This window comes from Chelonia mydas, chromosome 11, assembly GCF_015237465.2.
Source record: "Chelonia mydas isolate rCheMyd1 chromosome 11, rCheMyd1.pri.v2, whole genome shotgun sequence".
Lineage (NCBI taxonomy): Eukaryota > Metazoa > Chordata > Testudines > Cheloniidae > Chelonia > Chelonia mydas.
In genome coordinates, this window is record NC_051251.2 from 17,892,273 (window position 1) to 17,911,867 (window position 19,595).

At 41.5% G+C, this 19,595-nt stretch overlaps 1 protein-coding gene across 7 annotated transcripts in view; it reads left to right on the forward strand.

Moving 5' to 3' along the window:
• Positions 1 to 19,595, forward strand: part of MGAT5 (alpha-1,6-mannosylglycoprotein 6-beta-N-acetylglucosaminyltransferase) — a 222,901-nt gene that overhangs the window by 126,210 nt on the left and 77,096 nt on the right. For all 7 annotated transcript variants that reach the window (XM_037912307.2, XM_037912309.2, XM_043525076.1 and 4 more), the window contains 4 exons: positions 4,280 to 4,351; positions 5,431 to 5,592; positions 8,490 to 8,659; positions 9,647 to 9,781. In XM_037912307.2, coding sequence (XP_037768235.1) covers positions 4,280 to 4,351; positions 5,431 to 5,592; positions 8,490 to 8,659; positions 9,647 to 9,781 — 539 coding nt within the window. The remainder of the gene's footprint in view (positions 1 to 4,279; positions 4,352 to 5,430; positions 5,593 to 8,489; positions 8,660 to 9,646; positions 9,782 to 19,595) is intronic.

Genomic DNA, 19,595 nt, shown 5'->3' on the forward strand with positions numbered 1-19,595 from the left:
CATTGGATTCCTCCTGCCCCCGCTCCCAATCCCTCCTGCCATCCCTCCCGCCCACCCGTCATTGGCTGCCCACCTGAAAGCCGTGGCCCACCCACTTTTCCTGTCCTAGCTATGCCTCTGGTGTGTAAAGTATTCTAAGAAGTACCTTTTGAACTTTTCTGAAAGGCAGTTATTTACAGAGACGCTCTCATGACAGGTAATGTGGCTACGTGTTGTGGGGCCATTGGAGAGGAACATTTGTGTTGCAATTCCAAGAAATTAAACTTTCCCTAAGGCTAATTTGTGGCGGGTGATTTTTAGAGCAAGTCACTTAGCCTTTCTGTGCCTCAGTTCAGTTCTCTGTTCAGTGGGGATAATAGCACTTCCCTGCCTCACGGGTATTGAGAATAAATACATTAACGATTGTGAGTCGCTTAAATACTACTGTAATGTGTGACTTAAAAGTACAATGGAGGATTTGTTTTTTAATTCACATTCTAGACGTACACCACTACTTCTCCGTTCTTAGCATTTCTTCTCCAGTCAGTTAAAGATCAAAATACAAATGCCGATCAAGAAAATGGGAAAGGCTGCAATTATCATAAATGTATGCAACAGAATCGTACAGTAGCTCAATCATGGACCATATGCTTTCAGCTGCTGCTGTCTCCTTTTTAAAAGGTATCCTGAGTAATTGAGGTCTGTAACAGCCACATCCAGAAAGTGGCTGCTTCCTCAGGGTGCTCCAACATGTCCTTTGTAGGATACTTGTCATCCCCCTCTCCAACTTTCTGTGAGGAAACATGCTGAAAGCTCATCAGATTTCACCCATTAGTCTTATGGGGCCCTACTAAGCCAAAGTCTTTCCAACCCTAATGCAAGGGTTGGACTGTCTGCTGAATCAAAAAAAGCCCTGTGTCAGTTTAAACTCTGCCTTTCTATGCCAAAAGATTTTTCTTTGTCTGGTGGTCTCTGGAAAGTCCAGTTTGAAACATTAAATGTAAACCTCTCAGGGGGTGGTACCTCTCTGGATATGCTTACAACCTGTGTGATTCACCTTAATTCCCACCCATTGTTTTTAGTTCCTGGAGGAGCTGTGGTAGCCCCTCTTTCCCACCCTCACCCCCCACTCCAAGTTGCATACAATCCCTGTCCCACAGTGGTATATATACAATTTATAAATGTACTACAGTATGGTCCCCTAAGATATTGCATGAGATGTTGGGGGACTGGTGTGCAGATGGGGAGAGGAGTGGAACCAGGATGGAGGCAAAGGTCACCAGAATTGAGGAGGAAGATGTGGACACAGGACCTAGATTTGTGCTGGTGAGAGGAGCTGGAGGCGGGGAGGGGTTGTAGTGGAGAAGGAAAGAGGAGCAGGTAAAGCTGGAGGGAACAATAGAGGGGTGAGGGTGACCAGACATTGGAGATGGAGCAGTGGGCGGAAGGATGGGGGAATGATACAGAAACTCCCCACTTAACGTCTTCTCGCTTAATGTTATTTCGATCTTACGTCACTGCTCAATTACAGAACATGCTCCATTTAAAGTTGTGCAATGCTTCGCTATAACGTCGTATGGCTGCTTGCTTTGTCCACAGCTTGCAGCCCCCCATTAGCCCCCCTATGCCCCTCCAGGAGACTCCACGGATCAGCACCTTCCCACTCTTCCCCCCACCTCCTGCCCACGGCAATCAGCTGTTCTTGCGGCGTTCAGGAGGGAGGGGGAAGAAGCAAGGACGCGGTGCGCAGGCTCCCCCTCCCTCCCCTGCCTCTTGAACGCCGCAAACCAGCTGATTGCCGCGGGCAGAAGGCAGGGGAGGGAGGGGGGAGACTGCGCACAGAGTCCTCGCTCCTCCCCCCCCTCCCTCCTGCCCCCTGAGTGCCGCAAGCCAGCTGATTGCCTCAGGCAAGAGGGAGGGAGGGAGGAGGAGCAAGGACACGGTGCGCCTCCTCCCTCCCTCCCCTGCCTCCTGCCCGCAGCAATCAGCGGGCTTACGGTGTTCAGGAGGCAGCAGATGGCGGGGGAGCCTGCGCACCGTGTCCTTGCTCCTCCCCCCTGCCTCCTGAACACCACAAGCCAGCTGATTGAGGTGGGCAGGAGGGAGCAGGGAGGGGGGAGGAGCGAGGGCATGGCGGGTGAAGTAAAGGGGGGAAGAAGAGGCGGGTTAAGGGTGCGGGTTTTGGGGAAGGGGGTGGAGTGGGCAGGCCAAGAGTTGAGCCCCGCGCCCCTGGTGCTTGCAGAGTAGGGGAAGCTGCCGCAGCTGCTGTGCAACATGCTTCTCCTAGCCTACAGCACCTTCAGCCTCCTTGTCTCCAGTGCCAGAGGGCTGTGCCTGTGTGGGGTAAGACGGGGGCACCTCCAACTATAGTACTGTACAGTATAGCCAAAAAAAATTTCCCTGGAGCCTAACTCCCCCATTTACATTCATTTTTATGGGGAAATTGGATTCGCTTAACATTGTTTCACTTAGTCACATTTTTCAGGAACATAACTACAATGTTAAGTGAGGAGTTACGGTACATGTTTAGGATGCAGAAGGAGAGGGTTGTGGTAAGAGCCATGGGTAAGTGGCAAGATCTGCTGGGTGCAGTGTAAGTGTGTGTGAAGCCGGAAGAGAGGGCTGTGCAATAGTCCTGGTCACCTCTCCTTTAATACAGATCAGTTTTGATAGTAGAAATATCTTGCTGTGTGCTCTAAAACGTTCTGCCTACCTGGTTAAAAAATACAGTTGTTTCGCAAAGCCAAGCTGATCTGTGCATCTTAGGTTGCAAGAATGGGGGTTTCTAGTATTTTCCACTAGTGCTTTTGCAGCCTGTGTTGATTAAAATTACGAACCATTAATTACTACAATGTCCAGCATCTTTCCTGAGTTTGAGTGTAATGAAGAGTCAGGCATTTCCCAAGTGGGGCGGAGGGGGAAGGGTTTGACCCCATTGCCACTTTCAGATGAGTGGAAGAGGTCCTGACGTTTGTTGAAATGCTCGTATATAGATTGGGGAACCCAGCTGGGTTGGATTTCTTTTACTCCTTAATGAGGTTATGGTTTCTACTAAATCATTTTCATGTGATTTGCTTTTCTAAGTAATCTTTTTGCATGCTATTTAGCTTAGGCTGTTTATCTACTGATTTTGGGTTGACTGCTTTCAGAACATAAAGTAGGTCTGAGTAAGCTAAACATGGCTATAACAACACTGGAAATGTATTAGTCCCAGGATAGGAGTGAGACAAGATGAGTGAGGTAATATCTTTTACCTTACCCTCCTTGTTTATCTCTAAGCTAAATATTGAATTTATTTTGACTGTTTTTGTAAACACAGGGGCATAATGACAGCAACACTGACTTCTGCTCCCCTGGAATTCCAGCGCAAGCCCTGTTAGTGATGATATCCAAGCTGGCCAGCGCACTCTTGCTCTTCTGCCTCTCCCCAATACGTGTGCAAGTATCTTGGGCCTTTAGTGGCTTCTCTCCACCAATAGTATTGAGAGTTGGGCAGATGGCGCACACACTCTTCTTTCTCCACAACATCGTCAGTAAACCAATCGCTTAGGCCTCAGTGCAACTTAAGAATCCTGCCTCTCTGCAGATCTTAAATTGAAGAGCAGGAAGGTGCTATACTAGCCAATACAAGCAGCAGTGACTCCTTGAGCATGTACAGGAGTACAATGGTAGCAGCTACTGTCATGATTCCCCTGTCATTATAGTCACTCAATCCTTGTGGTTACCCTTCCTTTGTCTTGACATTGATATGTGGTGCCATTTTGTTAAACGTGTGCATTTTCCTGTGCCATCCGCACCATCCTACCCCGTTACTTCCCAACAAGTCTCCTCACTGGCAGTATAATGTTTCTTGTCTAGACTGGTAAAGGAGAACTCAAACATACAGGGTAGAATACTTGTCCCTATTTTTTTAATCCATCCCTACAGGTTTTATAGCCAGTCCTTAGAACTGGGTAATATATTCCAAACTATTTTATTATTCCTTTTTTGCCTACTAAAAAGCAACCAGCTATTGAAAATGACCTTCTATAAACTATATTCAAGGTATGAGTAGTGCTTTTTCTGTATCTTAGATTTTTCCCTAGTGTCCATTTATACTGCAAAGCATCTTTGATGTCTTTTCGTGGGAAGACACATCATAACAGCAAATGGCTTTGTTTTAGGCTGACTTCATATTGATCAATTACGGCCCCATTCAAGCTGTAGGGAAATATAACATAAATGAAATAGAAGAGAATTTGATAAATTTGCACACGTTGAAAGCAGAACAAAAGAACTTTTCCATCCATTATTTTTGCAGGTTGAAAACTGGTGTCCTCATTTACCTTGGAGAGCAAAAAATCCTGACGAAGAAACTGATCAAAAATCAATGGTGAGAGCAGTGGTGGTTTTGACCATGTCTTAAAACTTATTTAAATGTTCAGTGAAATTGTGCAACAGATTCATTTTCATTCTTCAGCTTATCACGTACTGTATAGGCAAGGAAGCCGTTTGTTAATCAGTCCACAGACAAAAAGTCAATGGGGCTTTTGCAGTACATAAAGTTAAGCATGTGTACAAAACTGAGGGCTTCATATTGCTGGATAGTTACAAAGGTGCTGAGTATCTTCCGTGGCCAATCAGAATTGGTGTAAACTGTCCATTTTTAACAAAAAAATGATGGATTTGTTTACTACAAGCTTTCTCTAATCATAACAATAATGTCTCAAGGGCCAGAGTCTCAGCAAATGGCTCATACACTTGATCGTATTTTAGTTTTGTGTCAGCATTTTTATTCTTCCTAAAATTTGGTTTTTCTTCATATGTTCCAGAGCTATAAACATTATCATCTGATGGTATAGCACTTGCATATAGTAGGGTAATTGTTGGGCTATATAATTAACCTTACTGTGGATATAGGCTGCCTCCATTCTGCAGAATCAGTTGTTCTTAGGTTAATATGTTCTAGCAGAAGGACTGTTTCCAGTTATGGCTGCTTTCTTAATGTTATCATGGCTAACTTTTTCTTTCTTCGGTCATTCATGACAAATAATTATGGTGCCTTTGGGCTACTTCTCGTTTGTTTCTAGTGCATTTTAATCATAGATTTTCTGAGGTAGAGCCAGTTAGGCTCACTTTGTAATCACATAATCAAACACAGAACTATGATACTGTACAAATAAAAATCCTTTCTGAGCTCTGCATAAACTCATGACTTTGGTATTTTCCGGGCTATAAGGCAGTAATAAAAATAACTGACAGTTTTGTAGTGATGGTGATTTCCAGCCAAAGGTCTGTATAGACTTTATAAGTGTTAATTAAAGCCTTAACCACCTGTGAGATAGGTGGTATATTTTTCTTCATTTTACAAATGGGGATGTGAAGCACGGAGTGTTTAAGTATGATAGATTGTCATTTAAGAAAATTACACTGTATGAAGTTCTGATTTTATTATTTAATGTTTAATTGAAGGCTGAAATTCATACCGACTTTGATCTCCTCTACAAAATGATGTCAAGGCATGAAGAATTCCGATGGATGATGTTGCGCATCAGACGAATGGCTGATGCGTGGATTGAAGCAATTAAGTCACTTGCAGAAAAGCAAAACCTGGAGAAAAGAAAACGAAAAAAAGTGAGTTTTTTATTAACCGCTTCTGGCAGTTGAAATCATAACAGCTTTTGGAAAGTGTGCTTGTCATCTAAGCAATGCTTGAGGGGAAAGAGGTAAAAATTACTTAATCTCTTGTTTGTTCTTACTCCTGTTTCCAAGAGAATCTCAGAGGGGCTAGTAGATTATTTTGCGTGTAGGGGTTTTGGGGGAAAGGGGTTGGGGAGGGTGCAGGATTTTTTAAAAATATACAGGGTTGCTATGTGTTTGTGTTAGAGAAGGTAGGATCAAAGGAATATGCCTTACACTTGGAGCTAAAGGTGGTCCTTGTGATGGTCCTTAGTTCCTGGGGGAGTTTGTGCCACAGTTTCAGACTAGCCCCTGGGAAAGTTCTGTGTCCCACAGAGACAAGATTTACCCTTATTATAGATTGCACCAGAGGAGTGGAGTTGTCGACCACAGTCTTCCTCCCAGAGCTCTAGATGGATGGACTTTTAGATATGCTGGGCCCAGGCTATGGATTGCCGTGAAGATAAGGACAGAGATCTTGAATGTAATTTGAAATCCTCTGGGAAATCGGTGTTGAGAACAGAGGACGGGTCTGATGTGTTGCTGAGGAGCTGTTCTACAGCAATTTACACTAGTTGGCATTTCTTAAGCAATGAAGACTTCATGCCCAGGTGTATCACATTTGTGCAGTCCAACTGAGAGGTGGTAGACATAAATAACTGAGGCCAGGTCATCATCTGCCAGGATGGAATTGAGACTTTTAGCTAATCCAAGATGATAAAGTATTGCTGCTATGTGAGAGCTTATCAGTGAGGTATCCAAGAGGACTCCTAAACTAAAGACTGAATTGACCAATTGCAGACCAAAGGAGACTTTAACTTGTCCGCAATTCTTCAAAATGCTTTCCTCTGTCAACTAGTATCACATCTGCTCAGGTTCAGCTTCAGCCAGCTTCTCTTCATCTCTGAGCTGATCTCGTCCAATCACTGAGCCCAACTTCATGATAGTGCTGTGGTTGTGTGTGGTGAAGGATAGGTAGGGCTGTGTGTCATCTTCAGGTACCAGCAACATGAGTCAGTGTTGTCTGACCAGTTCACCTAGTAACTGTATGTAGTTGAAAAGGGCCAGAGAGGGAACTCATCCTTGTGGGATGACGTGTAGTTTTCCATTGCTATTTGTTGGGTGCATCCCTCCAGGAAGGTCTCAGACCATATCAGCGTATTGCCCTGGATTCCTGCCACCTCTCTCAGACAAGACAACAATATTTCATGATCGACTGTGTCAAATGTTCCAGAGATAATCAGGAAGATGAGAATGGATGTTTTCCCTCAATCAGCTAGCACGAGACCATTCATGAGTGCCACTGAAATGGTTTTAATTCCTTGTCCTGGCCTGAAGCCAGGTTGTTCCAGGTCCAGAATATTAGTTTCAATTAGTTGAGCTTGTAGTTGGCCTTTAGTGAACTTCTCTATGAACTTAAAGAGAAATGGAAGGTTTGACATAGGGTGATAGTTGGCTACGTCTCCTGAGTGAGTTTGCTCAGTTTTGGTCTAACTATTTTGTGTCTGAAGGAAGAAGGGAAGGTTCCTTCTCTGAGGCGTTGGCTATTTTGGTCAGGAGTGGGACCAGTTGTTCCTGACTATCTTTTACAAAACAGGAATGATGCTTCTTGGATTTACAAATCTTGGCTCGAGATTACCTTAGGGCATCCAGAACTTCTTGAGTGAACTATTTAAACTGTGGGAATGCGGTTGGGCTATTGATTGGTGGGGATAGGTGGTGCAGATCCATGCTGTTAGAGAAGATGTCCTGAATGTCCCAAGATGACCTTGTCAGCAAAGTAGGATGATAGTTCTTCACAGTGCTTGGTGCTCAGTTATGATACAGGCTGTAGAGCTTATTTACAAAGGTAATAAAGGATTCGGAGAGCTGCAGAGAAAAATTCCCTCCGTTGGGGTGGGGGGTAGGGCACCCTGGTCATTCTTGTGCAGTCCAGAGTGGTTTGTGTTTGCAGCTGTGTGAAGTAGTCCCAGAGAGAAGCATGTCCTGTCCTTCTCAGCTGGAGTGTCGAGCTAGTGCAAGTACCTAATGAGAAAATATGGTCCTCCAAGAGCAGAAGAAATACGGTCCTATCCTGTAATTGATCTTGTCTTATTAGTCTTCAGACTCCTTTAATTTTTAATGGGAATTACTTAACATTCCAATTTTTGAATGATGAAATTGCTATCTTCACATATTGTATAAAATGTGAATTAATCGTAACATTTTATTTTCTGTTTTCCTTATTATAATCTTTTTGATCTCAAACTTTATTGGGACAAAAAGGCAAACACCTTTTTATATATAGAATCATATTTTTCTCCATATCAGTCTGCTTCCCCTAATTTTTAATGCATTCTCTTGTGCAATCGTATTGTTTAGATCAGAGGTTCTCAAACTGAGGGTCGGGACCCCTCAGGGGGTCAAGAGGTTATTATATGGGGGGGTTGCGAGCTATCAACCTCTACCCCAAACCCTGCTTTGCCTCTAGCATTTATAATGGTGTTAAATATATAAAAAAGAGTTTTTAATTTATAATGGGGGGGTCACACTCAGAGGCTTGCTATGTGAAAGGGGTCACCAGTAAAAAAGTTTGAGAACCCCTGGTTTAGATCATATCTGAGAATGTAAAAGATTAAAAAAGGCACTCCAGTGGTTTGTAAAAATGGTCTAAAGCAATGAAGTAGTACTATTGCAATGAGTAGAGTGGTGGGGCTGTTGAGAAATGTAACAGTTCTTTGATTAAATTAGCTAAAAAAACAAATGTTTGAGTTGGAATGTGGAGAGAGCAAGAAGGAACCAACATAAGGTACCTTGGTTAATTAGTTGCAGAATTAATGTTGTTAGTGCTTACACCTGGCTTTCTTTTTCAGATCCTTGTTCATTTGGGACTTTTAACAAAGGAATCTGGATTCAAGATCGCAGAGAATGCATTTAGTGGTGGCCCACTTGGTGAATTAGTCCAGTGGAGTGATTTAATTACATCTCTCTACTTACTTGGCCATGACATTAGGATTTCAGCTTCACTGGCAGAGCTCAAGGAGTAAGGAGATTATTTTCAATTATGAAACTAGAATACAAAAAAGAAATTGTAAACTCCTGAAGCCTCTATTAGTACTGTATATAATTTCTTAAAGAGGAAAATGAAAGTGATAATTCACTAAACAGGAGATAAGAAAATTATTTGCATGAGCTGAATATATGCACTGTGAAAGGGATACTATGTTTTCATTGTAGCTGCAGCCTCCTGAGACTTCATAAATTAATGGTGGAAAATTCAAACTAAGCAGCTTAATTTTTTACCATTACAGGTGCTTTAAACATCTGCAACAAGATACATTACTTACTATTCTAATTCCATGTCCTTTAGCTTAAATTTATAATATTCCCCACTCCGCATCCAGCTATTTACAGTCTTAAATAAATTAATTTTAATGCAGTTAAGTGCTCTGAAAATGCTCATATTTCAGTCAAATTTACATTAGTCTTTTTTGTAGGATAAAGTCATTTTGGTTTTTAGTCTGTGACACTTTGTCCTACTTCAATACTTTTTATAATGCACCTGTTTAAGATTGGGCATTTGTCCTTTTTTCTGTAGCTTTCATTTTTACAGTATATACAATGAAACCATATTGTAGTGAATTCTGATATAATAAAACAGTTAACAAAATACTAAAAGTGATATACAAATTGCTTCAGTATATCGCATTTGCATTGTGAAAATTGCTGCTCAGGTTATATTTGTACCTCCATTTAGGTTAGAGAAATTATTCAGTGACAAGCATCTACTATAAGAAGTCTCTATTTTACTGTACCTAATCCATTTTTCAGAAAACTTCTTAGAATGTTTTACTGGTTTTCAGCAGTAAGAGATTAAAATTGCACATATGCAGTTACTGTCTTCGCAAAATTAGAATAATTAACCAATGTGGTTTTTTTAGTGTAATTGGATTATCAATACAAATTGCATATCGCATGAATGCAGAAAGGTGCTGACATATTCCTCCCCTCCCCCCCTTTTTTTGGATAGGATTATGAAGAAGGTTGTAGGGAACAGATCTGGTTGCCCTACCCAGGGAGATAAAGTGGTAGAACTTATTTACATTGATATTGTGGGACTTACTCAGTTTAAGAAAACGCTTGGTCCATCATGGGTTCATTACCAGTAAGTATTACTTTTATCTAACCATTTGCAGAAGCTCTTAACAAAAGCAATTGAGTAGCACATATGCAGTAAATATATCAAATACTGAGTACCTTCCAGTTTGAACTTAATTTATTTGAAAATCAAGCTGTTAAAAATTACTTTACTTCCTCAGGGGTCTTTCATTGTTAGGAGAATAATGAATAAAGAGTCTATTGCCTCTTTCTTTTCTAAACCATCTTTCTCCTCCCCTTTGAAAGTCTGCAAGACACAGTATAGCAGCATTGTAGCATTTCCAGAATATTGTTATATTATTGAAATTGTGTATTCCACCTAAGCTGCTACTTTTGCTCTCTCTTCATTTGCTCCTTATGAGTGCTTTGTTCTTTTTACCTTAAATCAAATGATAAATATACCAGCAAGTAAATTGAGTTCACTTTTTCAATTGAAGTAGTGTGTGTGTCATCTTCTGTAATGTAAAACAAAATCACTAACTTAATCCTCATGAAAGGTGCTGGATTGACAGTCCTGGTGTTACCAGCTTTGTCTGTTACTTTGACTCTTCTGGGGGTGGGGGTTCTGTACTTCTGTCAATGTACTCCATATGTCACTTGTGTTCTCATGCGGAGCTCTACTTCTCCCTGCTGCAAGTTCCCTCCCAACGGCGCTCTCCTGCAGGACCTAGGTTCCCCAGGGCTGAGTTCTGCCATCCCCAGAATCAGACACAGACACACACACATTAACAGAGCGCGTCTGAGTGAACCGGGTTACTCAGCACTCCCAAGCTGACCCCTTATATGTTCCTGGACTCAGTAGGCGGGGTCGAGCAGCATTTCCAAGCTGTCACCCTCTCATAGGCCCTTGGACTCAGCAGGCTGGGTCCAACAATACCTCCCAGCTGTCATCTTCCTATGCCATGGGCACAGAATAGAGTACGCCGGAGCAGGCTGGGTCGAGCAGCATTTCCAAGCTGCCACCCTCGTATGTCCCAGGTTCAGCACGTCCCTATCCCCACTTTCACGTTACACTTGTTCTGGTAGTAACCCCTTGATGAGCAAACCCCACAGGATTTTTGGGTGCTGCAGGGACCTTTTAGCTTAGGTACGAGGAGCATTGCTGCAGAGTGAATGAGGAAAAGAAAAAAAACACCCATGGAGGGTGGGGGTGGGGGGGAGAGAGAGAAGCAACCGGCTTAATCATGAAAGTTATGTATTGCCAGGTAATAACCATAGAGGAGCCAAACAAACAAAACTGTTATAATATTAAATCTAACTTAAATTTGATTATAAAAGTCAGGTTTAGAAAACTATAACTGATCACACAAGTGAGGGTCAGAAGGCTATACCTAGAGAGAGAGAGCTGGGTTCTCACCACTCGGTGAAGCTTGAATCGATAGGGGGTCCCAGGTGGTGGTGGTAGCTGAGGTTCCAGAGTGCTGGAGACAGGCAGAACCCCCAGCATGATCAGTCAGGAGAAGATGAAGTCTGAATGGAACTGATGCAGATTTTAGATCCAGGCATCTGAACACTTACTTGAGCATGAGTAGAGGTTTTTGTAGAGAAACAACAATGGTTCAAGGGAGAACACTAGATTTGTTTATGTAAACTGATGGCTCAAGGAAGTATACCAAAGTTTTTTTGTTCAGGCTAGCCAATGGGAGCTGGTCATTTCTGGCTATGGGCAGTGTTCCTTGGAGGAAGCTCACAATGCAATTAGGGAACTTCACTATTTTGGATACCAATAAAGGATTTATTACTGGAATTGGTCTGATAACTACTGAGCTGGGTGTGTGCAGGTGTGGGTTCATTAACATCTGGAGCAGACATTCCCCCATCATTGCAGTGCTTCCCTGCTTTTCTGGTCCCAGAGTTTGATGCGGTTCTTGCCTTGGAATCTCTGTTCTCCGTTCTGTATGCTAATGGCAATGCCTCCTTGTCCCATCTTCCAGGCAAATGAGGCTAGGGGAGTTTCCTTAATCCTGTCATCCTTATCCGAGCGGTTTAGGTGTGTCTCCCACTGCCTTTTCATTGCTTTTTGTAAGTCTCTCTTCCCATCTGTTTTGGTTCAAGCAGAGGCTGGGGTGGGAGGTCTTTCATGAGTCAGACAGGCTGGATACTATGCCCTGGTTCCCCAAGAACACAGAGCCGCTAGGTAACACTGGAGACTGACGACCTCTGTTTATCCACTGAAATAGTACTTGCACAGTCAGCGGCAATACCTTTCGCCCATTATCCCAACCTTGAGCTGGAGAGAGCCATCTTTAAGGATGAATGGGTAGTTCAATCTCTCTGGCCAATTGAGTTCACTGGGGATACAAGTTGTGACGGCTTTTGTGACATATAAATATCTGTTCGTTGGGAACTGAACTGAGGCCACTAACTGCTGCTGTTATTAAGGGCATGAGAGTAAACTGTCCCACTGCATAGGAAAGATAAGAAGTATGGCAAGAGACCACCCTGGCTTAACCCGGAGATCTTCAATGATCTGAAACTCCAAAAAGAGTCCTACAAAAAAGTGGAAACTAGGTCAAATTATAAAGGATGAATATAAACAAATAACACAAGTATGTAGGGGCAAAATTAGAAAGGCCAAGGCTCAAAATGAGATTAAACTAGCTAGAGACACAAAAGGTAACAAGAAAACATTCTACAAATACATTAGAAGCAAGCGGAAGACCAAGGACAGGGGTAGGCCCATTACTCAGTGAGGGGAAGGGGGAGGTGGAAGTGCTACCTGACTTTTCTTTCAGCTTTCACCAAAAAGATTTAATAGCAACTGGACATCGTGACATCGTGACATCGTGGACATCGTGAATGATAGTGAAAATGAGGTATGATATGAGGCTAAAATAGGAAAGAACAAGTTAAAAATTACTTAGACAAGTTAGGTATCTTCAAGTCACCAGGGCCTGATCAAATACATCCTAGAATACTCAAGGAGCTGACTGAGGGGATATCTGCGCCATTAGCAATTGACTTTGAAAAGTCATGGAAGATGGGAGAGATTCCAGAGGAATGAAAAAGGACAAATATAGTGCCAATCTATAAAAAGGAAAATAAGGACAACCTGGGGAATTACAAACCAGTCAGCTTAACTTTAGTACACGGAAAGATAATGGAGCAAATAGTCAAGCAATTGATTTCCAAACACCTATAAGATAATAAGGTGATAAGTAACAGTTGGCATACATTTTTCAAGAACAAATCATGCCAAACCAAACTAATAACTTTCTTTGACAAGGTGTTAAGCCTTGTGGATAGGGGGAAAGTGGTAGAAGTGGTATATCTTTACTTTAGTAAGGCTTTTGATAGTGTTTCACATGACCTTCTCTTAAACAAACTAGGGAAATACAACTTAGATGGAACTACTATAGGGTGGGTTTTTTTTAATTTTTTGGCAATGTTCTGCATATTTGTCACAATAACACAAACACAATAAATATATAATCACACCATTTTCAGTTATTTTGGTAATTTATTTCAAAATACTTGTCAGCAAATAATTGAAAATGGTGTGATTATATGGTGTTACTTTGACAAAATATGCAGAATTTTGCAATATTTTAGAATGAATGCAGAATTTTTAATTTTTTGGTGCAGAATTCCCTCAGGCGTAAAAAAATGGGAAATGACTGCCTAGGAAGAAGTACTGCAGAAAGGGATCTGTGGTCAAAGTGGATTGATCACTAGCTAAATATGAGTCAACTGTGTAACACTGCTGCAAAGAAAGCAAACGTCATTCTCAGATGTACTAACAGGAGTGTTGTAAGCAAGACACGAGAAGTAATTCTTCCGCTCTACTCTGCACTGATTAGGCCTCAACTGGAGTATTGTGTCCAGTTCTGGGTGCCACATTTCAGGAAAGATGTAGACAAATGGGAGAAAGTTCAGAAAAGAGCAACAAAAATGGTTAAAGGTCTAGATGACATGACCTATGAGGGGTGATTGAAAAAATTGGGTTTGTTTAGTCTGGAGAAGAGAAGACTGAGAGGGGACATGATAGCAGTTTTCAAGTACATAGAAGGTTGTTACAAGAAGGGAGAAAAATTGTTCTCCTTAACCTCTGAGGATAGGACAAGAAGCCATGAGCTTAAATTGCAGCAAGACATTAGGGAAAAACTTCCTAACTGTCAGGGTAGTTGAGCACTGAAATAAATTCTCTCTTTCTGTCTGTCTCTCTCCCCCCTCCCCCTCTCCCCTTCCCCCCTACCAACCTGGAACCAGCAGGTCTAAAATAGCTTATTGCAGAATGTTTCAGTGTGCTGTAAAAAGGAATCCAAACTCCTGGATTTAATAAAAAAACAATTGTGTGACTTGCAATCTTGACTTTCTAAATTGCTTCTAAATCAAGTTGGTAGTGTCACTCAAAATTCCCAATAAATTCTGTTTTTTAAAAGTGAATGTACTGAAATGTATACTTGTGTAGGCAGAAAAAAGTCAGCTTAGCCTTTCTCCCGGCCTCAGTTTTTTCTAAGACATTCCATCTTTTCCATCATAGGTTTATTTTAAATTACACTCATGCTCAAGCTTGCACATTACAGAATTCTCTCACAGGGACTTCGAAGGAAATTCGAACTAAAGATAGGTTCTGCTCTTAGGAGCACACTAATCAATCTAATCTCGGGTTCCACTGAATTTCTTTGGTTGTCTTTCTGCCAGATATGATTCTGTCGTTAGGCCAGTGTGGCAAAAAAAATGTGTAAAATGAAAATGGTCCCTTCCCTTTTTTCCCCATTTAATTTCCTATTTGCCATGTTTTATAATGAAGATATGTAAATGTAGCATGACACGAGCATTGTTTGATTAGTTTTCCATTTTTCTTATTTCATGAATCATTACATCTTAAAATGTCAATGTATTTTCCCTATTTTTTTCTAATTTGACTTTTTTCCAGGTTCGTGAGTTTAGCAATTAAGTTTGGCTCTAAACAAATTTGTGTGAACTACAGTTTTTCTTAGTTTTGCTTTTTAAAATAAATTGTGTTACCAATGCCCCTCCCCCCATACACAAACATAGAGTAACATAAGCTTCTTGGCAAGTTTTGTGTCAGTGAAAGAATTTGTTACTTAACGTGGATAATTCCAGTGTCAAAGCAGATGTTTACATATGTTTTAGTTTATTCCAATAGAACGAACATTATCATATAGAACTGCTACCTTATCATTCCTTCTTTACTAATTGCTGTCATCTTTTTTTAATATTTAGTAGTTGTACAGTTCTTGTTATAACTACAGTATTAGCCCTTTTTTTGTTCTATAGTGAAGCTAAGGGTGTTTCTGTGCTTGCATTTCTTAGTTTTATGTCAGTTAAATTCTCTCAGCAGTGTCAGTATGCTGACCAGTTTAGTCTGCTTGTACAGAACAGGCTTGAATGTGATTTAAATTCAAACTTGCTGTTTGTTCATTTCAGTGTTCACTGCCATATCAGTTTTGTGAGAGAACTTGAGCTCAAAGGAAGTTATTGATGATTTCAAATTAGGTGACTAGAGTTAGCAGCTCCAAAAGCAGTGACTCTGCTGCTGGGAGTTCTGAAATTCTGGATGAACCAAATCCTGTTTTGTTCATTTCTCTTGGTTGTAGCACCAGTGATGACATCAGGTAACACATGCTGTATGTCCAGTATCATTGGTGCTGCCAGTATCATAGAATATTAGGGTTGGAAGAGACCTCAGGAGGTCATCTAGTCCAATCCCCTGCTCAAAGCAGGACCAACACCAACTAAATCATCCCAGCCAGGGGTTTGTCAAGCCGGGCCTTAAAAACCTTTAAGGATGGAGATTCCACCACCTCCCTAGATAACCCGTTCCAGAGCTTTACCACCCTCCTAGTGAAATAGTGTTTCCTGATATCCAACCTAGACCTCCCCCACTACAACTTGAGATCATTGCTTCTTGTTCTATCATCTGCCACCATTGTAGTGGGGGGACCAACACTGGACACAATACTCCAGGTGTGGCCTCACCAGTGCCGAATAGAGGGGAATAATCTCTTCCCTCGATCTGTTGGCAATGCTCCTACTAATACAGCCCAATATGCCATTGACCTTCTTGGCAACAAGGGCACACTGCTGACTCATATCCAGCTTCTCATCCACTGTAATGCCCAGGTCCTTTTCTGCAGAACTGCTGCTTAGCCAGTTGGTCCCCAGCCTGTAGCGGTGCATGGGATTCTTCTTTCCTAAGTGCAGGACTCTGCACTTGTTTTGTTGAAGCTCATCAGATTTCTTTTGGCCCAATCCTCCAATTTGTCTAGGTCACTCTGGACCCTATCCCTACCCTCCAGCATATCTACTCTCCCCCAGCTTAGTGTCATCGATGAACTTGCTGAAGGTGCAATTTATCCCATCATCCAGATCATTAATAAAGATGTTGAACAAAACTGGCCCCAAGACCAACCCCTGGGGCACTCCGCTTGATACCGGCTGCCAACTAGACTTTGAGGCGTTGATCACTACTCGTTGAGTCCGACAATCTAGCCAGCTTTCTATCCACTTTATAGTCCATTCATCCAATCCTTGGATGCATTAGATCTGGACCCATGGACTTGTGCATGTCCAGCTTTTCTAAATGGTCCTTACTCTGTTCTTTCACCACTGAGGGCTGCTTACCTCCACTCCATACTGTGTTGACCGGTGCAGCAGTCTGGGAGCTGACCTTGTCTGTGAAGGCCGAGGCAAAAAAAGCATTGAGTACTTCCTCTTTTTCCACATCTTCTGTCACTAGGTTGCATCCCCCATTCATTAAGGGTCCTACACTTTCCCTGACCACCTTCTTGTTGCGAACTTACCTCAGACATCAGGTAACACATGCTGTATGTCCAGTATCATTGGTGCTGCCAGTATCATGAATGTATTGAAACTGATTTGGCTTTGATGTATATGGTTTGTTTCAGAATGGCAAAATACCTGAGGCCTTAGATCAGGATTTTAAAATTTTCTGTGTGCCTCTATGGGTCTGTTTCATTCATGGGCATTGTGTTAAGTTAATGCATAAATATTAATAGTTTAATGTAGTTTAAAATGTGCAGCTGATTTCCTGCTTGAACACATGCATCCTCCATACAGCAGATCAGTATCTATCACCCTTTGCCCTTTTCCACAATCTCTCCAGCAATGGTTCACTCCCAGACAGCAACCTTTTAACAATCTTTTTCTGAAAAGAACTAACATGATGACTATTCAAAATGAGCAACATTCTGTATAAAGAAGCCCTGAAAGGAGGTCTGCTTAAATTTTTACATTAGAAATGCAGGTCCTGACTAGCCTGGAAGATTCTGTGGCGTACACTGGAAAAGCCACCCATTGCTGACAACAGATGTCATCAGTGGTGTTACTGAGTCATTGTTGAATGATTGTAAACTATTAGTACAGGCAAGGAAAGACAACTATAAGCATCAGGTTTCAGAGTAACAGCCATGTTAGTCTGTATTCGCAAAAAGAAAAGGAGTACTTGTGGCACCTTAGAGACTAACCAATTTATTTGAGCATAACCTTTCGTGAGCTACAGCTCACCTCATCGGATGCATACTGTGGAAAATACAGAAGACGTTTTTATACACACAAACCATGAAAAAATGGGTGATTATCACTACAAAAGGTTTTCTCTCCCCCCACCCCACTCTCCTGCTGGTAATAGCTTATGTAAAGTGATCACTCTCCTTACCTTTTGTAGTGATGATCACCCATTTATTCATGGTTTGTGTGTATAAAAACATCTGTATTTTCCACAGTATGCATCCAATGAAGTGAGCTGTAGCTCACGAAAGCTTATGCTCAAATAAATTGGTTAGTCTCTAAGGTGCCACAAGTACTCCTTTTCTTTATAAGCATCAGCTACTGTAACTTTAACAATGTTAAAACCCAAACTATAGAGAAATCAGGGGGAGGTTGTTAATTTTTTTTAAATCCAGTCCCCACTCTCCATCCTATCTCCATCCTTTCATATACCAAGAGGTTTATCACTCACTCTTACGTTTTTATAGAAAATATACTAAATAATGTGGATATTTAAATTGTTTGATTTTATTTTTTTCCTACTTTAAATACATTAGGCATGTTTACAGTGGCTTTACTGTAGGTAAGAGTCTCTTGAAAGGGGCTTCTGAAAAACTTGACATATTTAAACAATCAAGTACTAATGTAATGGTGTGGTGTCTGAGTACAGTTTTCAATAAGTTCTTCCCTCACTCCCAAGCTATCAGAAGCATAGGACGCTTCAGACTTCATTTAATACTTTCTGCTGCAGTGAGTTTTGTGGAGATGGTTTCAAACCAGCAAATATATCCAAGAATTCGTGGTACATAATTATTTTTGTAACACTTAAAGGGTTCTGCTGTTCAACATAAACGTCTCACTTTAAATAAAATCCATTAAGGCTCAAGCAAGCATGCCACTGCATACCCTTGTCAGCCTTACAGCAATTTGAAGGCACTCTGTAACTGTCTGCATGCGTCTTGACACACGCCCTGCTGTGTCTTATGGCTCAGGTTTGCCTTTCCAGACCCTTCTTATTGTCCTCTGACTGCTTTGGTCCCTTCTGTGCACATCTCTGCTCTTATCTGACGTTTCCTTCCCTTATTCGTTTCTCCATTCCCATGTGCCATTATCAAATAAACACACACTTCATTTACTTCCCTCCTTGGTTAGCTTGCTTTCTGCTGGAACTTCCATCACTTCTGTACCTCCTGGTGCTTCAGAGACCCTTTGTTTCTCTATATTGGATCCTTTCCAATTACAAATCTAGCTGTTTAAATCAGCCTGTATGTGTAGCATTAAATATACCTGAAGCATTTGTGCTCCTCATGTAGATGATTCAACAGGCTCCAATGAGGTCTCAATTCTTCAGCTGCTTAGCAGGCTCTCAAGTCACACATCTGATCAAAGTGTGCATTATTATTATTATTATTAGGAATGCTGGATTGAGACTACCCAAGAAACAAGAATGCTGTTCTTACTCTGATTTACTGCTGCAGTCTGTTTTTGTGCTGCTGGAGTGTTCTCTGTGATGCAGAGATAATTGCCACTGTTGTAAAACGTTCTCAGTGAAAACAGTTGACATAAAACACTGAATAACTACTACAAAAACTGAACTGTCAGCTTTGTTGTTTTGTGATTCACAGTATGTAGTATTTTTCTATTCATTTTGTTTGAAAGATCACTGTAGGGATAAAACGTGTAAATTATTCTGTCCTGTGCTCTCAAATATGAAGGTAACATTTCATATGAAAGCTACAATTTGCCATTGCTTTATGAATTTTCATTTAGACATTGGGGGCTGGAGGAAAAATTGTAAAAGAAATGTGTGAAACAGATGACTACAAATGACTGTACATGTGTATTTTTAGGGCCAAGTTCGTTCTTCCTGTCTGAGTAAATGAGCTATGCATAAGGAGTAGTGTACCAGGGCTAGGAGAGTAGATCACTTCTCAAAAGAGAGAACACTCCCTCACCAATTCATTGGTTGCTGTTGCAATCTGTTCCCCTTAGTAACTCATGCAGCTGCAGGACCCTCACCAGTGGGGGATGGAAAGTGGATCCATGTAACTGTAGATCAATTGGCCATGCCTTCGCCTTCAATGTGCAGTGACATAGATCAAACCCCTGCAGAGCTATACTCTAGAGCACACTTTGGTGTGGATCCCACTTTTACAAGCTCCCTGCTGTCTATCTGCTACAATCCATATTTTGTCTTTTTTTTTTTTTTGGAAGTTCTGCTCCCTTTCAAACCATATGTGCCCCTTGGGTTGTTGGAGGGAGACAATTCTCAGCCCTTAAAAAGATTAGGAGACACCAAAATCAGAATTGGTGTCCATTTAGAAGAGTCAGCAGTCATTATTTTC